Source organism: Parasteatoda tepidariorum, chromosome 2 (genome assembly GCF_982258835.1).
Source record: "Parasteatoda tepidariorum strain Cologne lab strain chromosome 2, Ptep-v5.0, whole genome shotgun sequence".
Classification (NCBI taxonomy): domain Eukaryota; kingdom Metazoa; phylum Arthropoda; class Arachnida; order Araneae; family Theridiidae; genus Parasteatoda; species Parasteatoda tepidariorum.
The window spans coordinates 29,626,399-29,644,184 of NC_141756.1; the positions used below are offsets into that span (position 1 = coordinate 29,626,399).

General features: G+C 28.6%; 1 protein-coding gene and 1 long non-coding RNA gene across 5 annotated transcripts in view; one reads left to right on the forward strand and one right to left on the reverse strand.

Moving 5' to 3' along the window:
• The window catches only part of Uba1 (ubiquitin-like activating enzyme 1), a 44,257-nt gene extending 34,957 nt beyond the window's left edge, over window positions 1-9,300 (forward strand). For all 4 annotated transcript variants that reach the window (XM_043051850.3, XM_071177346.2, XM_071177347.2 and 1 more), the window contains exons 17-26: window positions 437-485; window positions 1,636-1,782; window positions 1,866-1,940; window positions 3,436-3,622; window positions 4,493-4,761; window positions 5,987-6,091; window positions 6,431-6,514; window positions 6,612-6,712; window positions 7,928-8,100; window positions 9,035-9,300. In XM_043051850.3, coding sequence (XP_042907784.1) covers window positions 437-485; window positions 1,636-1,782; window positions 1,866-1,940; window positions 3,436-3,622; window positions 4,493-4,761; window positions 5,987-6,091; window positions 6,431-6,514; window positions 6,612-6,712; window positions 7,928-8,063 — 1,153 coding nt within the window. In that variant the 3' untranslated portion in view covers window positions 8,064-8,100; window positions 9,035-9,300. The remainder of the gene's footprint in view (window positions 1-436; window positions 486-1,635; window positions 1,783-1,865; window positions 1,941-3,435; window positions 3,623-4,492; window positions 4,762-5,986; window positions 6,092-6,430; window positions 6,515-6,611; window positions 6,713-7,927; window positions 8,101-9,034) is intronic.
• The window catches only part of LOC147814901 (uncharacterized), a 366,044-nt gene that overhangs the window by 122,716 nt on the left and 225,542 nt on the right, over window positions 1-17,786 (reverse strand). The gene's annotated exons all lie outside the window — the stretch shown is intronic.

Sequence of the window (17,786 nt, forward strand, 5' to 3'; positions counted from 1 at the left end):
TAATACCGCAAATTTTTCTTTTATTTTGATAATGAGATAGAATAAATTTTTGAAATATACACATAAAACGGTAAAGAAGGTAATTACAAAATTCAGATTTTACACAATATTACACATTTTAAATTTTTGCAGTGTTTAAGTGAGAGTCCTTTTAAAACTCAAAGTGCCGTTTTCAGAGAGGAAACATCCTACCCTTTACTCTTTTTAACTCTCAATTGCTTTACTACTTATAAATTTTATGCCAAACTCTGACAGTTTTATTATTTTTTAAACCTTTATCTGTTTAAATATTTATAATATTTACACTACTATTATAATCTGAGAAGAGATTGTGGAAAATCTTATGATTTTATTTGTTGCTCTTTTTAAAATGATTCCTGAGAATGTTTTTCAATCTTTCATTAAAAAATATGTAATGATTTATTATCCTTTGCAGAGATCCATCCTTCATTGAAAGAACATTAAAACTTGCTGGTAATCAACCGGTGAGTTCCTTTTCAATAAATTTCTCTACTTTATTAGTTATGCACAGTTTTTACAAATATTTAAAAAAAAGAAGGAAAAAAATTAGTACCATGACAAATATATTTTGTTCTTTGTTAACATAAAACTCACTTGTAAATTATTTATAGATTGAAGCAATTGTAATAGATCATTATTTAGTAATATACATAAATTTGTCATGGCCATTTTGAAACGAAAAAGAAAAGTTGTAGCTTATCTGCAAAAATTTAATTTTTTATAAATTTAATACAATTGTGTACATGTAGAAATAGGATTTTTCAAATTAAATTATTCATCAACTTAGAAGGGCTGCTGATTTTGCTACCACGATGCAAGATCTTAGACTATTATTTGAAAGACTTACAATTATACAGTGCTTAAATCGACAATGTAATTGCATAGTCTTTCCTCTCTCATAACACTATCTTGTAATATAAATGTTTTAGCCAGGGTGAGAAAAAATTATTTTAAATAAAGAAGATTATTTTGGTTCTATTTCTTCTAAAATAAATTGTTTCTTTTATCTTTTAATATTGTTAAATTACCTAAATGCTAAAGTTTGTATTAAACAGTTTTAAAAAAAATAATGTGTTTCTTTTTTCCTTTTGGTGAGCAATCTATAGAAAATAAGTTTTAAAAATTTTTTTTTCCATTCATAACTAAAAGACAATTTCAGCAAAAATTTAGCTGTTATTCGTTTTAAATGTTTTACAACTGTTGATATTAAGATTGGCCCTGTAACCAACTAGCTATAAGTTAATTCTCAGCAGTGCCACCCTAGTGGTCAATGATGAAACTTTTCAATGAGATCAATACAAGTTCTGAGTCCTATGCATAAAGATGACTTTTTCTCAAAGATTAGTAATTTTTTTGTTCCCTTTATGTTAAATTGTTTTTTATTTTCTATTTATTTTATGTTGTGTGCATATTTTGCTACATGCTACTACATTCCTTTAGTATAGCAAAGCAACAATGATAGCACACATAGATTTAAAAAAATGCTTTTTTGTTTCTGTATGAGCTAAAAAATTCTGTTGTACCATTACCTATTCAAATGAGTGGCTGAAAATTATTGAACAAGCTGAAATTTAATTTTTTTTTATTTATACTAAGTGATTTTTATGTTTACAGCTAGAAATTTTAGAAAGTGTAAAGAGAGTCCTGATTGATGATAGGCCAGAAACTTTTGATGACTGCATCATTTGGGCTCGTCTCCACTGGGAAGATCAGTATAATAATCAAATTAGGCAATTACTTTTCAACTTCCCTCCTGATCAGGTAAGTTAATGGCTTAGTCTTTGTTTTGCAAAATTAACTCACTTATTTTAGAGTTATTTTTAAAATTCCATTTCTTTCTCTAGGTAACAAGTACTGGTGCTCCATTTTGGTCTGGTCCAAAACGTTGTCCAAAAGCTTTAACATTTGATGTTAACAATGTAAGTGTGTTAAATATTTGAAATTTTTGTCTAATTGTTTTGATGTATTTTATACAATTGCAGATGTAGTGAAAATATTTTTATGGCAATAACGACTATTCTAAGCATTTATAACTAATCCATACTTAGTTATTAAACTTTAGTTAAATAATTTGTGTTTATTTGTTTTCTAAACATGCAAAGTGAAAAATTAAAAAGAGGGTTTAAGATACCTTTTTTTTAGCATATTAAAGATAAAGTAAAAACTAGTGTTTTATCCATCTATTGACATTACAATAGTTATTATTCATTTTGTTAGGTTGACTGAGTAATAATTTAGTGTTTGATAGTTAATTATACCTTAAACTTAAGTATTTATTTTAAATGATTTTGTATTATAGTACAGGGTGCGTAGCGTTTGTAAAAAGTACTTAAAGGTTCTTTTTTGGGGATTTCGTTTTTAAAAGCTTTTAAAGGTGCTTTTTTCAGCTGGTGTTTTTAAAAAGTGCTTTTTTTCCACAAATTTTTTTTCTTTTCTTCAGTGATATCTGGCGGATCCCCACTTTTTTGACGTAGGGGGTAAGGGTACTTTTGTTCTGAGTTCAGGGTCAAGTTGAATTCACTCGAAGATGTGGGAAAGTACTGATTGTTTCGATTTACGTCCATTTCTTTTTGGGTTTTTTTTTAACTCTAAAACTCTTTATAAGAAGTTTTTGTTTTTCAATAATATCATTGATTGAATATGAATTTTTTGAGTGCTTGAAAATTTTTGTAAAGTGCTTGAAAAGTTTTTAAAAAGTGCTTATTTTTGATTCAAAGATTTGACTACGCACCCTGTAGTATGAAAAACTTAGTTATGAAGTAATTATATTATTTATTTATGATCCTTTATGAACACAAACGGTTGCTATGGTTTTGCATACTCTCATACTAATTATTAGTGGTGGAGCTTGCCTTTTTCGAGCAATAGCAGATATATTGTAGGATACTTAAGTTATGGCTCCAGATGTGTATGATGAAGTACTACAACACTTAATGAAGTATTGGAATTAGTTATCTATCTCATCTCATGATAAAGATGAAAATAATTTTAATACATCTGCTGAAACTGATACTTAACAATGGTCTGTGTGATTGAGACGTATCACACAAAAATGAGTGTCTGATAAGGGAAATAATTTTGAGCTGAGTGACTAATTCTTTTCATCTTCTCTACAGCTGGTTGTGATTATCCTAAGAACAACTCCTGACAACTATTATTGATTTGTTTTGCTAGCAAATAATGTAACTAGAAATTGAAAAGTAGCACAGAAAAATTTAATTGCTTAAAAGCTCTAAAAAGTTTTAATTTAACCTTTTAGATTAAGGGGAGGTTATGAATTTAAGGTTGTCATTTAAGCTATTTAATGTTCCTTTCTTTTCTAATATTTTCTGTTTGATTTGTTATTCTGACTAAACATTTAATTTCTATAAGTTAAGAGCATTTCAAAATTCTCTAAATTTATTCTTATTTCAGCCACTTCACTTGGACTATGTAGTGAGTTCTGCTAATCTTAGAGCTTTCATGTATGGCCTTCCAGAAAATAGCGATAGAAGTTACATTGCTGCTGTTACTAGAAAAGTGGAAGTGCCGGAGTTTGTACCCCGATCTGGTATTAGAATCGCTGTGACAGACTCTGAGGCGGCAGATAACAGTGCTACAGGTAATTGGGTAAACAAAAATATTTAGAAGCAAAAGGTGAATTGATTGTAGTACAGTAGGGAACCGATTATCCGGAATGATCGGGACCATTGCTATTCCGGATAACTGATTTTTCCGGTTTTCTGAATCGCTGCAAAAAGCAGTTTTTTTTTTTTTTTTTTTTTATTGTTAAACCCAGCTAAAAAAAATATTTGGAAATAATCTTAAAAAGATGAAGTAATACACTAATGAACATTTCCAAAATGATGGTAAGGTTAACGTCTTTCAAAAAAGAAAAAAAAATTCTGAAATCTTATGAGGAAAAATTTATTATTTTTTAAATGGCGGGAAAATTTATCAAATTTCGTTCCGGTTTTTTGGTTTCCGGATAACGGGTTCTGTACTGTATAAAAGCAGGGTTTCTTAGAATAAAACTAAACCCTTTTGGATAAGCTTTTTCAACTGGGCTGTGCAATATTGCATTAACTATTTTATTATTAATCATATATTTTATCTATTATACAGAGTTTTCTTTAATAAACAGTGTGAAACATCTGCATTTATAGGGGGGAGGAAACAAATGTCTAAGAAAAACAAAGCATTTCCCAACTTTGATTAACCAAAATGGTGATCAATGCAGACAAGGAATAACCACGCTGGTGCAGTGGTGTCTTATAGCCCAGCCATCTGAAAAGTAAATGTGACATGTGCAGAAATACAATTAATTTACTGTCACTCTGTTTGCTTCGAAATTATGGAACTTTAAATATCTTATTTAGAAAGAAATTGAAGGTTGTTAAGAAGCAATTTTAATCCTTCTGCTTGTTATAAAAATGATCTGTTATTTACATTAATTAGAATATATTTTAACTTAAGATTTTATTTTTTTTAGCTGACATTGATAGGTTATCTCAAATACAAACTGATTTGCCTAATAATTCTGTACTGAAAATTAAAATTCAACCTATTGAATTTGAAAAAGATGACGACACAAATTTTCATATGGACTTTATTGTTGCTGCTTCCAATCTTAGGGCAGAAAATTATGGCATCTCACCTGCTGACAGACACAAAAGCAAGTTGATTGCGGGTAAAATTATTCCTGCAATTGCTACTACAACTGCAATTGTATCTGGCTTGGTTTGTCTGGAACTCTACAAGGTATATTGCTGATGATTTTTTATTTAAACTTTTTTATTATTACTTTTCTATTTGTTCATAAATGAAATAACTGTGATTTTATGTGTAAAAAGGAAAAAACATTTTCAATATTTTTTTTTTCATTAATAAGGATGAGTCTTATGTGCTTAAAACATAGTTAAAAATCATCAGAGTATAATAATATTAAAATATAGATGTGTAGAAACATTTTTGGACAAAAGTAATGTAAGTTTTTGTGTATTCAGTCAAAAATATTGATAAAAAATTCAGTAAATAGTCAAAGTAAACAAATTAAGTTTTATGTATGTGATCATTTCGCACAATTGGGGTAATTATGGCGGCTTTAAAAGAAAAAAATTAATACATTTTGAATAATGGTTTGTGATCTTTTCGTTCTTTGAGAAGATAGAAAAAATAACTAACCTTTTAAGTTATCAATTTTAAGTTCATGTGTGATCTTAACTACCCAGTGCTGCCACAAAAAGGGAGTAATTACATTATGACTATACACTTTCAGGTAATAAACTTTAGTAAAAACAGGAAATGAGTAGAAGCGGTGGAAAATTGTGGTTAAACTAATTTACTTTTACCACAAAATTTGCTTCTAGAATTGAAATCATTCTTGCTCAGATGTGTCTAATCTATTTTTCAAATATTTGAATAGTTATAAATAATTATATATTACTCATTATTTTTATCTAAGGTGATGTTCGCATAATATCCACATAAAACTTGAAACATTTTCCAAATTTTTGCCCTGGACTAGTTTTTTATTATTTTTTTTTTTTTTTTTTACAAAAAAATGGCACTGGTCGCAACTATCTCACATAATCCTAAATGTTATATTTAACACCACTTTTTTTTAAAAGATTCTATAGAGGAGCAATAGGAAATTATACCTTTAAGTCACATTTTAAATTCGTCCAAAAAAAATTACGATTTCTATATTGACAATTAGATGTTTCTGTTGTTGTATTGAGAAAATAATGGAATCTATAAAGTATAAATGTAATGGGATTATTGCAGGCAAAGAATGCTATTTTTACAGTATTGTCTTAAGATTAATATTTAAAATTTTGTTTAATTATCTGAGAAGAAAGTTATATAATTCTTTTCATTAATTAATGATTTTACTATAGCACAATAATTTGCTTTCTATAAATTTGGTGTGTTGATTGTAGTGCTCTTTTTATGAACACTCATTTTTAATGTTAATATTTTTCAGTTAGTTCAAGGTCACAAGAAACTCGAAACTTACAAGAATGGTTTTATAAATCTTGCTCTGCCTTTCTTCGCATTTTCTGAACCTCTACCTGCTCCTAAACAAAAGGTTTTTTAATTTCATTATTATTTTAAAATTATTTCCCACTACCTAGCCATATAATGTTTGACTGTAGTATAATATTTGTAAAGTACATTTAACATATTTCATATTATTCTTTAGTATGTTAAACTTTTTAAAATTTGACTTTGAAATGAGTTATTTTTCCAATTATAATAAACTGCACTGTTAAAACTTTTTGAAAAATAGTACTTACAAATATTTTTTAATTAGATATTCTCCTTAAAAATGGCTAGTTATTGTAACATTTTAATTTTTGTCCAGTGAAAGATATCTTTAGTTGTGGCATGTGTTAGATTTTTAAAGTAAAATTTTTTCTGCTTCTAGTATTATGATACGGAGTTTACCCTTTGGGACCGATTTGAAGTGACTGGTGAATTGACATTACGAGAGTTCTTAAAACATTTCAAAGTAGGTTACTTGTTTTTCTGAATAATCTAGAGATGATTTGTGCTGTTAAATTTTTTGTTATTTAATTTTTAAATTTTTTTTAATCCCTTTCCTTTAGACTGAATACAATCTAGAAATTACGATGCTCTCTCAGGGTGTCTGCATGCTTTACTCTTTCTTCCTTCAAGAGCAAAAAAGGAGAGAAAGATTAGATCTTAAGTAAGTTCATCCATTCATTACTTAGAGTTGGATGATTATTTACCCATAAGACACGTGAATTTCATATTTAATTTAGATTTACTTCATAAAAATGCTAAACTTACAAAACAAATGGTAGAATAGGTTAATTCAAATAGACATTAATTTGTGTCGAAAAACTACCTAATCAGAAGAAGAGGAAATATTGTAATTCGGCTCTGTAACTTGTGTGGAAAAACAATACTAAAGCCACAAGCACTTTTTTCAAAATGATTTGTTATTAGCTTTAGTAAAAATATTTCAGAAATATGCGACCCACAAATTTTATTCCATTACTTAGTGATATATATCTAATTTTTCAATTAAATCACTAGTTTTAATTATATGCTCAATACTTTTTATCCAATGTGCTATAAAAAAAATTAAATTATATCAGAAATATCACAAAGAAATTGTATCAGAATGTTTAAAACCTATAGTTTATGTCCTAAAGGTTTAAAAAAAATTATGAAATTTCATTAAAACTAGTAATTGTAAACTTCACATAAGTTAAGATTTTTTTTTTTTTTAATTTGTGAATGAAACTTTATTTTTAGATAATATTTTCTATTTGTTTTAATAGTTTAAAAAATTTCTTCTAACTATATTGCTCTATAATTTTAATTATTATCAGAATAACATTATTTGTCTTTAATAAATTTCAATGTTTTTGAAATTGCATTTAAAAAAAACTATCTTAATGTCTTACTAATTCTTAAATTCATAAATTTTTTTAACATGGCATGTAATGCAAGTTATTACTTTTTAAAAATGGACCCACCTCGTGTTTCCATCATTTATCAGCAACTATTAACCATTTTTTTCTGTACTTTCCATTTCATCTTCTAAAATCTGATTATTTTTTAATATATGATAGTGGCCTGGTCCAACTTTGGCGAACCCTTTTAATTAATACAATTATATCAGTACTTACATTATAATAAGATTGATTTTTATTGGTTGATTTTCTTTTTTGAGAAAGGTAAATAATTGACACTGCCACTGATGGCATATGTATATTCGATGATAAACAATCATACTATTTTTAAGGTCCTTAATTTTTCAAAAAAGTCCTTAATTTTTGCTTTGTTAAAAGAGTGGGTATTGTGTAATAATAATTTTTATTACAGTTTTAAAAGTATAATTAATTATAAGCAAAAATTTTATACCCCTGTTCATTCTTTTATTATTTTTTAGAATGAGTGAAGTGGTGGAGAAAGTATCGAAACGTAGAATAGAACCTCATGTCAAAGCTTTAGTGTTTGAATTGTGCTGCAATGATGCAGATGGTGAAGATGTTGAAGTACCTTATGTCAGATATACACTACCATGAAGCAATAAGCAACATAGTATTTGTATCTAATTCCGAGGTAACACCAATGAAATTTATTTGTGTATATTCTTGAATAGTTTGCTCTCTAACTGCTTACAAAATCAAAATTGTGTTGAATTTAGTTGTGAAGTAGGCCCTCACAGGGGATTATATTTGTTGATGCAAATGAGGGAGTGTAAGCAATACCTAATTAGAAAGTTAATCTTTTAATTAGCTTGTTTTTGCTAAATAGAGAAGAGGTCCAAAATTTTATTTTTGCATTATATGACCTGCTTCAAATACTTCCTGATTATAAACTTTTTATGCTTTATTAATATTTTCAACAATTTTAAATTCATTGGTGTCTACTAATTAACGTGAAAATGTTTACTTAATATCTAAACCTAATACTTAATGTACAAAGAGGAGAAAAAATGCACCTTGGAAAAGAAAAATTGTATAGCAAAAATGTGTTGAAGTATCGAGAAGATTGATACAGGTCGAACATAGTTCCATTTTGTGTATGAAACTTGTATAGACTGGCTCAAACCAGTATTTTAATTTTATAGAATATTTGCCTTTTTAAAACTAATCGTTTCATCAGATATTGGTAAATGTATCAGAAAAACAGTAGGTTCAAATTAAAGTTATATATTAGAAATTGCTTTTTATTTTGGACTATAGGAAATATGTTATGCCTGTATTGGCAAGACAAGGGATTAAACTGGTGCAAAAATCAATTTCAGTTGACAATAAATTTCTTATTAGTTATTTTTATTTAACTTTATGTGAGCTGCCTTAGTCTTTAATAAAGAAATTTTCACAAATGAATTATATCTTGATTGTCGCTAATCATCAGAAGGTATACCTTAAAATTTCTGCTAATTTTGAATTGATGATTTGATAATTTTTCATTCTTTAAAATAGCCTTTGTACTTACCAACCCTATATTTACTTTTACTAATTGTGTATTTTCCCCCCTTTTGAATTAGATTTACAGAAAACTAATGGCAAGTGTCAGAAGAAAAGTGCATAGGACTTTTTATTTCAACAAATTGTTCCTTTGTGGAGAAAGTGTGGATTAATAATATTTTTGTCTCTTCATCTTTTATATCCACCAGATTTTATATTTATTTCCATGCTTATTTATCTGGCTGATTTTTTATGCCAAAAATTTTGAAGAAAATGTTTTGTGTTACAACAACTTGCAGTCTTAACTACTACTACTAATAATAATAAAGTTTTCATCTTTTTTAAATGTGTCGTGTCTCTCATTTCTCAATATTTCAAAGTGTGGCAAATACTTACCATGAAAGATTTCAACAATTTTATGTCCTTTCTGCTTTTGTTGTGAACTTGATGGTAACCTTTCATATGCAGGCTTCCTCATTACTTGAATTTGTCATTACTTCTCAATTCTAGTGATAAAAGAATAAGAGCAATCTTATTTAGGAATTTTAACTTAATAAATTGATAATTTAATGTTTTGTTTTTGTAGAATGTTGGGGATGATTTCTTGTGTGAAAGGGAGTTTTTTTTTTTTTTTTTTAATAAATTATGAACTATATTAAGATCAGATATTAAGCGTCATTAGTAGTCTTGGAATGACAAATTGGATTCTATTGTAGTAAAGAACAGTATTTCCTCTCTAAAATTGTTCAACACAAAACAATTATTTTTAATTAAAACAATATTTCTAATTTTCTTTTACTTTGAATGTTTTCCTTGATTTCATAAAACAAAATGGTGCAGAAGTGTTTATTAAGAACATCTTTAACTTATGAAAATATAGTTGAGGTTTTAACAGGGTGCGTAGCGTTTGTAAAAAGTACTTAAAGGTGCTTTTTTGGGGATTTCGTTTTTAAAAGCTTTTAAAGGTGCTTTTTTCAGCTGGTGTTTTTAAAAAGTGCTTTTTTTCCACAAATAATTTTTTTTTCTTCAGTGATATCTGGTGAATCCCATGCATTTCACGAAAAATGGGGTGTTTGCTACGTAATCATTCACGCGGACTTCATGTCGTACCCACGATATGACTTGCGCATGCGCGCACACTTAAAACCGAAACCCGAGTGCTCCAATTCGGATAGAGAATATCAGATCCTTATGAAATGTTTTTCTTTTTAATTTAATTAAATTTTATTCTTGTTTATTTTATTTTACTTCTAACACTTTTTGACGTAGGGGGTAAGGGTACTTTTGTTCTGAGTTCAGGGTCAATTTGAATTCACTCGGTGATGTGGGAAAGAACTGATTGTTTTGATTTACGTCCATTTCTTTTTGGGTTTTTTTTAACGCTAAAACTCTTTATAAAAAGTTTTTGTTTTTCAATAATATCATTGATTGAATATGAATTTTTTGAGAGCTTGAAAATTTTTGTAAAGTGCTTGAAAAGTTTTTAAAAAGTGCTTATTTTTGATTCAAAGATTTGGCTACGCACCCTGTTTAAGTTCTAGTAAATTTTTAAAGATAGACTAACTTCTAATTTATAAATCTTTATGAGAATAAATAGACAAACCCTTAACTTATTTTTCCATTTTTAGAGGAAACCTACCTTGTAAGAGAAAATTTGCAGTTTAATTATTTTTGAACTTTTATTAATTTGGTTGATCGTAAGACAGTTCACGGCTTAGTTTAATTAGAACAAAACTATTACCAGTCGGGACTGAAATTTTATTTTATAGCAATCCTTGAACAGCCTACCCAATTTTTGGATTTAAGACTACTAATGTTCAACTCCGTAGCTTTGTAGTCTTGAACCCAATTCAGAAGACAAGGGAATTCCTTGTTCAAGTATCAGGAGAAATTGGCCTTTGTTGAGGACTTTTTTGATGGAACTAACCCACATTTGTATTAGGGTGACCCGGGGTAATTCACGATCACTCTGTTTCTGGGGTAAATAATGATCACCTAAGTTATATTTTTAAAAAAAAATTTTTTTTTGAATTTGAGACATGGACAAGAATGCTTGTACACTTCACTAAAGTATAACTACATTTACTTAATAATAGCCTTTTGTTTTATCTAACAAAATAAGTATCTTTTAAACTGCTTTCTGTATTTTCAATTTCAGAGATGGGTTTCAAAATGTGCACATTTCTGCAAAGATCCCCCTCCTTCTCTTAATAATAAATATTTTGAGTTACTTTATATTTCTTTTATATAAAAATAGTGTAAGCTTTTGTTTAATTGTTTCACATCTACTGTAAACATTATAATTGATTATAGAAAACTGTATCAAATGTTGCCCCCTACAGATGGGGTAATTATTGATCACTGGGGTAATTCCTGATCACTGTCATTTCTTCTTATAAATAGTATATAAAATAGCTAATAAATAGCTAATTGTCTTTTCTTAAATAACAGTTCATATTTATTAAGTGGAACAACTATAAAATATATTTTAACTATCATCACAAAATTTGTTTTTAACGGTATACAAGACTGTATTCTGATTTGCACCATTTCTGGTTTGTCATACCTTGCCTCTATCTTAATTTTATGTGTGTACATTGATAGAATAATTTTTAAGTTTATAAATTAGCTTAGTATAAATATGGTGAGAAATTATTAGCCTAAAAAGGATACTAAGCTTCTAGAAAGCAAAATTAGTCAATTTCTTTTAATGATTGAAAATGAAAATTTCAATGTGAGAGCTGCTGCCAGAGCTGTTGAGTTGACATACCTTACTTTACTTTACACTTTCACTTAATGAAGTTAAAAAATCCAGCAAAAGTAATCCATGAGGGAACTCTCTTATATTTCAGCAGAACATGAGAATGAGTTGGCTGATTGCCTAAAATGTATGGCATGATGCAAAGATTTTTTGCAATTTAAAGTGTTAATCTTTCTTCTTGCTTTTAAATAAAGTTTTATTAGCTGCTTAAACATATCTTTTTGGTTTATTTGTTTGAACTTGATGTCTTATTTGTTAATTACCATTATATAATTATTTTTAAACAGCCCCTTTACAATAAAAACTGGTGATCAGTAATTACCCCAGAAGTGATCAGGAATTACCCCAGAAATGATCAAGACCAGGGGTAATTCCTGATCACTAAAAATTTAAAATCTTTTAAATTCTAATTAGATTTTCAAACAAAAGAAGGAGGCATAGGTCTCATCTCATATAGCCTCAAACTTCCAGTAAATATTAAAATTCTATCTTGAATAGTTTTTTCACAAAATAGATGTTTGCATTTTTTGATCAAGAATTACCCCGGGTCACCCTACAAGGAGAGGAAAACCTCCCACAGTTAGCCTTGCGGCAAAAGGATTTTTCTAACAGAGTTAAGCATAGCTTCCCAATTATTTTAGCTTTATTCATAAGCAGCTCAAAGTTAACCAATTTTTATTTGGAAGTAGCATGTTGGTCATGAGTAGAAGGGATGATCAATCACACAAAATTAATTCAAGAACCCAATCCAATTATCAAAGATTGTAAACTTAAGCCTTTGTTAACTTTACTTTAGAAAATGCAAAATAATATGATTTTTTTCATAATATACTATAACTTTAGCATTCATTATAGGAAATGTTCTCTTGCATTACATCTTCATTCCTTTTCTATAGCTTTTATTCTGTAATTGAATAACAAGTCATTTGAAATTTGCAGAATATTTCTGTAAGATTTGAATTCAAAATCCTTTTTGGACAACAATTATTTTAATAGTGCTGTTTATAATGAATAAAAGTAAACCAATTGAATTTTAAAAAGTGCAGAGAAGTATCCCTAACTAGTAGATGTGAATTCTGCTCCTAGGGATATCTCTGTAAAGATGTTTCACCAACCAAAGTGCTGACGTCAGGAACCGTTCACTTGTATTATCGTTCACATAAATTCAATTCAGAGATTGGAGTAAGTACTTGATTGGTGGAATGAGACCTGGAGAAATCTCACCAGTCGGGCTTCTCGTTCTGATCTTCGAATTTGCTTACGCAATTTTTTTTCGCAGTGCAGTTAGAATGACCCTTAAATTATTCTCAGTGGTAAATTGAATACGGATTAGAATCCGTTTGCCTTAAGGCTAATCATTTAGCTTTTTCGTGGTTTTCTGAACTTAGTGCAAATAGAAGTTAGTTCCATCGAAAAGTCCTCCACAAAGGCTAGTTTATCCCAATGCTTGATCTAGGAGTTCTCTTGTCTTTTGGGCTGGGCTAAAAAAAGACTAAGGACGTGATCATTGGTAGTTGTAAACCTGAAAATAGGTTGGTTCTTTAACACCGGTTATTATACAAAATAACATCTATGAACCAAAGTGTAACATTTTGCAAATGTCTGTGGGAGCGGGGATTCGAACCCAGTTCACCACATTGGAAGGCGAACGTTCCACCACGGCTCTAACATCAATTATTAGTGGTAATAGTATCAATTGGTGATGATTTTAAGGTGGTTAATCGTCAAAGTAGATCCTTGGCTGAGCCAATGTATTTTTGTCAAACATAATTTCTATCACCAATTTTCTTCTTTACCTTTTTCAAATTTTTGGAAACTGAAAGCGTCTTAAAAACCAAATTTAGAACTGATTATTGTTTGTGATTAACATATATTCTTTTGTTCTTAAACATGCCTTAATAGTCAGCATCAGTATTGAATTACAAGTTAGACTTGTAGGGATCTAATAAATCATCAATAAACTAAAAAAATACATTAATAGGTAACAGACGAGACAATTTTCTAAAATTATTTATTATTTTTTTTCCACCACATGTACACACATGTTTTCTGGTTTATCATGGAGGGCTCAAATATTGAATATAAAAAGGTATATTAGTATTCTAAGTATATTCTTTGTATCCTATGTATATTCTTTGGCTCGAAAATGGTTCACAGACTTACTTTTTGTATTCCATGCACCACTTAATAAAGTTACACTTTTCTGTGTGAATGTTTTATCACACACACATAAGGTTTCTCATCAGTATGAATAAGATAGCGTTCATTTAAATTTCCTTTCTGTGTGAATGTTCTATCAAACATATTGCATGAAAAAGGTTTCTCTCCAGTATGAACAAGAGAATGTGCAATTAAATTAGATTTTTGTGAGAACCTTTTATCTCAAACACTACATATATAAGGTTTCTCATCAGTATGAAGGAGATTGTGTCCGTTTAAAACTCCCTTGTGTCTGAATGATTTACCACAGACACTGCATGAATAAGGTTTCTTTCCAGTATGCACAAGAGAGTGTCGATTCAAGTTTCTTTTATTTTTATATGTTTTATCACACAGATTACGTGAATATGGTTTCTTTCCTATATATATATAAAAAAAAAGAAAGTTCATTTAAATGACTTTCCTGTGAGAAAGTTTCATCGCCCATGCTGCATAAATAGGACTTTTCTCTAAATAGAACAAGATAGTTTAAATTAGATTTGTATGCACGATTGATTAAAACGCTCTGCAGGAATGAAGTTTTTCACCAGTTGGTGCAAGAGATGACTTTCATATAAAAGATGAATATTTTATGTAAACTGTCCCTTTAAATTAGATTTTGGTGAGAGTGTTTTAACACAATCAGTGATGAATAAGACTTTTCTCTGCTGTGAACATGAAGGTATTAACTTGAACTATTTTTTTATACAATAAAGATTATTCATAAATACATAGCAGGAATAAGGTTTCTCTTCTTTAGTATAATATATATGCAGATTTATAAAATGTCACTTATTTGTGTAAATCCACTTATTGACTCTAAAAAGTTGGTAACAGGCTGGTCAACATAAAAAAAAAAAAATCACCTTTTTGAGAATCCAAAAATCTCCATAAGCAATCTTTCAACCAAAGATTGTTTTTTAAATAATTATTGCCAAGTACGGAATCAGGAAAACAATATTTAAAAGTGTCGGTCGTATCATCTACAAAGTTATAACAGCTCTAACAGTAAGTAGTAAGCAGTCATTAGTAACAGCTCTGACAGCAACAAACATCACTTCACTTGGACAACACAAAACAATTAATATAAATCGGGCAATAAACACAGTCAACCCCACTTAAAGGATACAGCCAATATTAATACAGCTTTATTCGATTAAAAGTGGAGTACTTTATTCAATTTTAAATACTTAATTTTTACAAAATTTTACTTTTAATGGAGTCTAATGCATAGTATAGTGTTTAGTCATAAATTCAATTTTATGATCAATAAATAATTACAATTTAAACTGTCTGTGTTAGTATAAAATAGAAGTGTCATTTAAAGTTTCTTAAAAATGAATCTGCTAACGAAAAAAATATTACAGGTACGATAATATTATTTTGTTCCTTTCGAAAAATCTGTGTTTAAAGACTGACTTTATACCAGTTTAATTCGTCAATTGATCGAAATTCGAGTTTCCCTTTCATTTTTTACTTAGACTTTTAGAGCTTACGTATTCCTCCCAAATACTTCAAATTTTTTTTCCTATTTATTTATATATCCTCTATACTTGAGAAATTTCAAAATAATTTGCCATTTAAGTAAGGGATTTTTGAAATTTGTTTCTTCAAAACTTCTCTATTTTTTTCTTTTACGATTATTTAAAATCATTCCTTTTCACACTCATCTTGTATTCACTAGAGTAAGCAATAATTATTCTACTTTAGAGAAAGACATAGTGTGTTAGGTTTTTGAAACTTTTTCTTATCAAAGCTAATAGCACACCATTAGGGGACCATAAGTCATCACTCTGTACCTTTTTGCTTTCTAAATTATGTGTGAGTGAAGTAAATCAATGAGGGATGGAAACCCCTCATTCACCCCAATGAATAACTGCCAGCAAGATTTGATTAATTCTTAAGCTATACTCCTAACACCTGTTCCGAGCAACAAATGAACAGGAAGTCCCTATTGAAGTGACTACCTGTTGTATTCTTAACTGAAAATTTCATTCTAGCTGGTGAAATATTTCTTAACTTATTTTTTTTCACCTCTTCTTTATGTAATTACGCGAGGACTGAAAACAACAAATATCCATTTAAACGAGGAAATTTAATATTAGTTTCATATAAAATGATTTGGTTCCATTAAATATTATTCCTATAAGCGGGTTATTAGATTAGATTATCCGATATGCCATTAAGTATAAACACATCTTCTAGATTTATTATAAAATGCATTTTTTAAAAGGAATGTGTTTTGAAGTTACCGAAGCACATTGGAAATATATATATTATAAGAAGCAGATATTAGAATATAATATAAGAAGCACATTGGAAATTGCTAAACTGAAAAAAAAAAAATTTGACTTTTTATACTACTTATATTTTCTATTTCTTTGCCAAAAATGTATAGAAAATAAAGCGCTTGACAAATTCTTATATTATTACACATAATAACATAATATGTATTTTCGAAACTCACAAACATCCAAGCAAGCAGTCTATTTCATTAAAAAAAAATATATTCTTTTGTCGGACACCAAAAATGCCTCAAATTTAAAATCCATTTACGTATGCATACTTTAAGTTTGGCATAAAACAGCTACTTTCGGATATTGCAAAAGATAACTTTACTTTCAATCTAATCCTTATAGCTTTAGATAAAAATTCTAATTTTGAAAAGGAATATCATTGACCATTTAATAATGTGCATTTTCTATGTACAGATCTCAATAATAATAATAAACAAGCCACCCTGATTTGTTTAATGATCGGATTTTCACATTCTAAAACTCAATATGGTTCGAAGGAGTTATTTCAAATATGCTAATTAATTGGTGCAGACGATATTTTACGTAACAAAATCAGACATAAAAACCGGATTGCTGACATACGAAATATTAACTGCAATCGGGGAAAGATGGTCCCCGTAGCTTAAACAAGCAAATCACAAAATTTTGCGTACAATTATGAAATCCGTATATCCAATGTTAGTTTCATGTAAAAAATAACTTTTAATAGAAGTCGGTACAAATCTGAATTGTAAGGTAGACAATTTTCTTACATTATTCTAAAGAATGTAATTTTACATGATAATATACAAAATTTGAGCGAAATCGGTCAGATAGTTCCTGGGAAATTGAATTTTAAATGTACGACTTTTTTAAATTTTGATTTCTCCAGAAAGTATTCAACCGATTTCATTAAATTTGCATTCTTAAAAATAATGTAAAAAAAGGTATACCTTTCTATTCAATATTTTTTTCAACTGTTATTAAATGAAATAATAAAAAATAATATGTAATTACTAAAAGTTATTATTTACATGAGATTCTCTGTTGATGAACGATTTTTATAATTGTGTGCAAAAATTTTTCAATTCGCTTAAAAAGTTCTCAAGATGTAACGAAATATGAAAAAAATAAATAAAGAAAGAAAGAAATTAAATACATAAAATAACATTAAGGGGACCAAACTTTGGGCCTCTCTCCTGACCAAACTACCGGTTTATGTTTATTCGGAAAAAATACGTTTTTCTGTCTCACTTTGTTACTTAAAATATCGTCTGCAATAATTAATTAGCGTATTTGAGATCAATCCCGCGAGCCATTTCTAAGGACTTCTTGAACGTGAGGATCCAATCATTAGATTGAAAGTTAATCAGCGTATTCCATTTTTCTTTTCAGCACTGGTACATTTTTTAAACACGCATTTCGAGCCATATCCATAATAAAGAGCTCACAAGAGTATTTCTTACCACACATTCATTGTGAATGTTTGATTGCAGTCAAAGTAACAAGACCACCTAGATTCTTTATCTTGGGTGGTCGTGTGATCTATGTTCTAAAAGTCAGTCTACATTGATAAGCAAAAGCGTATTACACTGT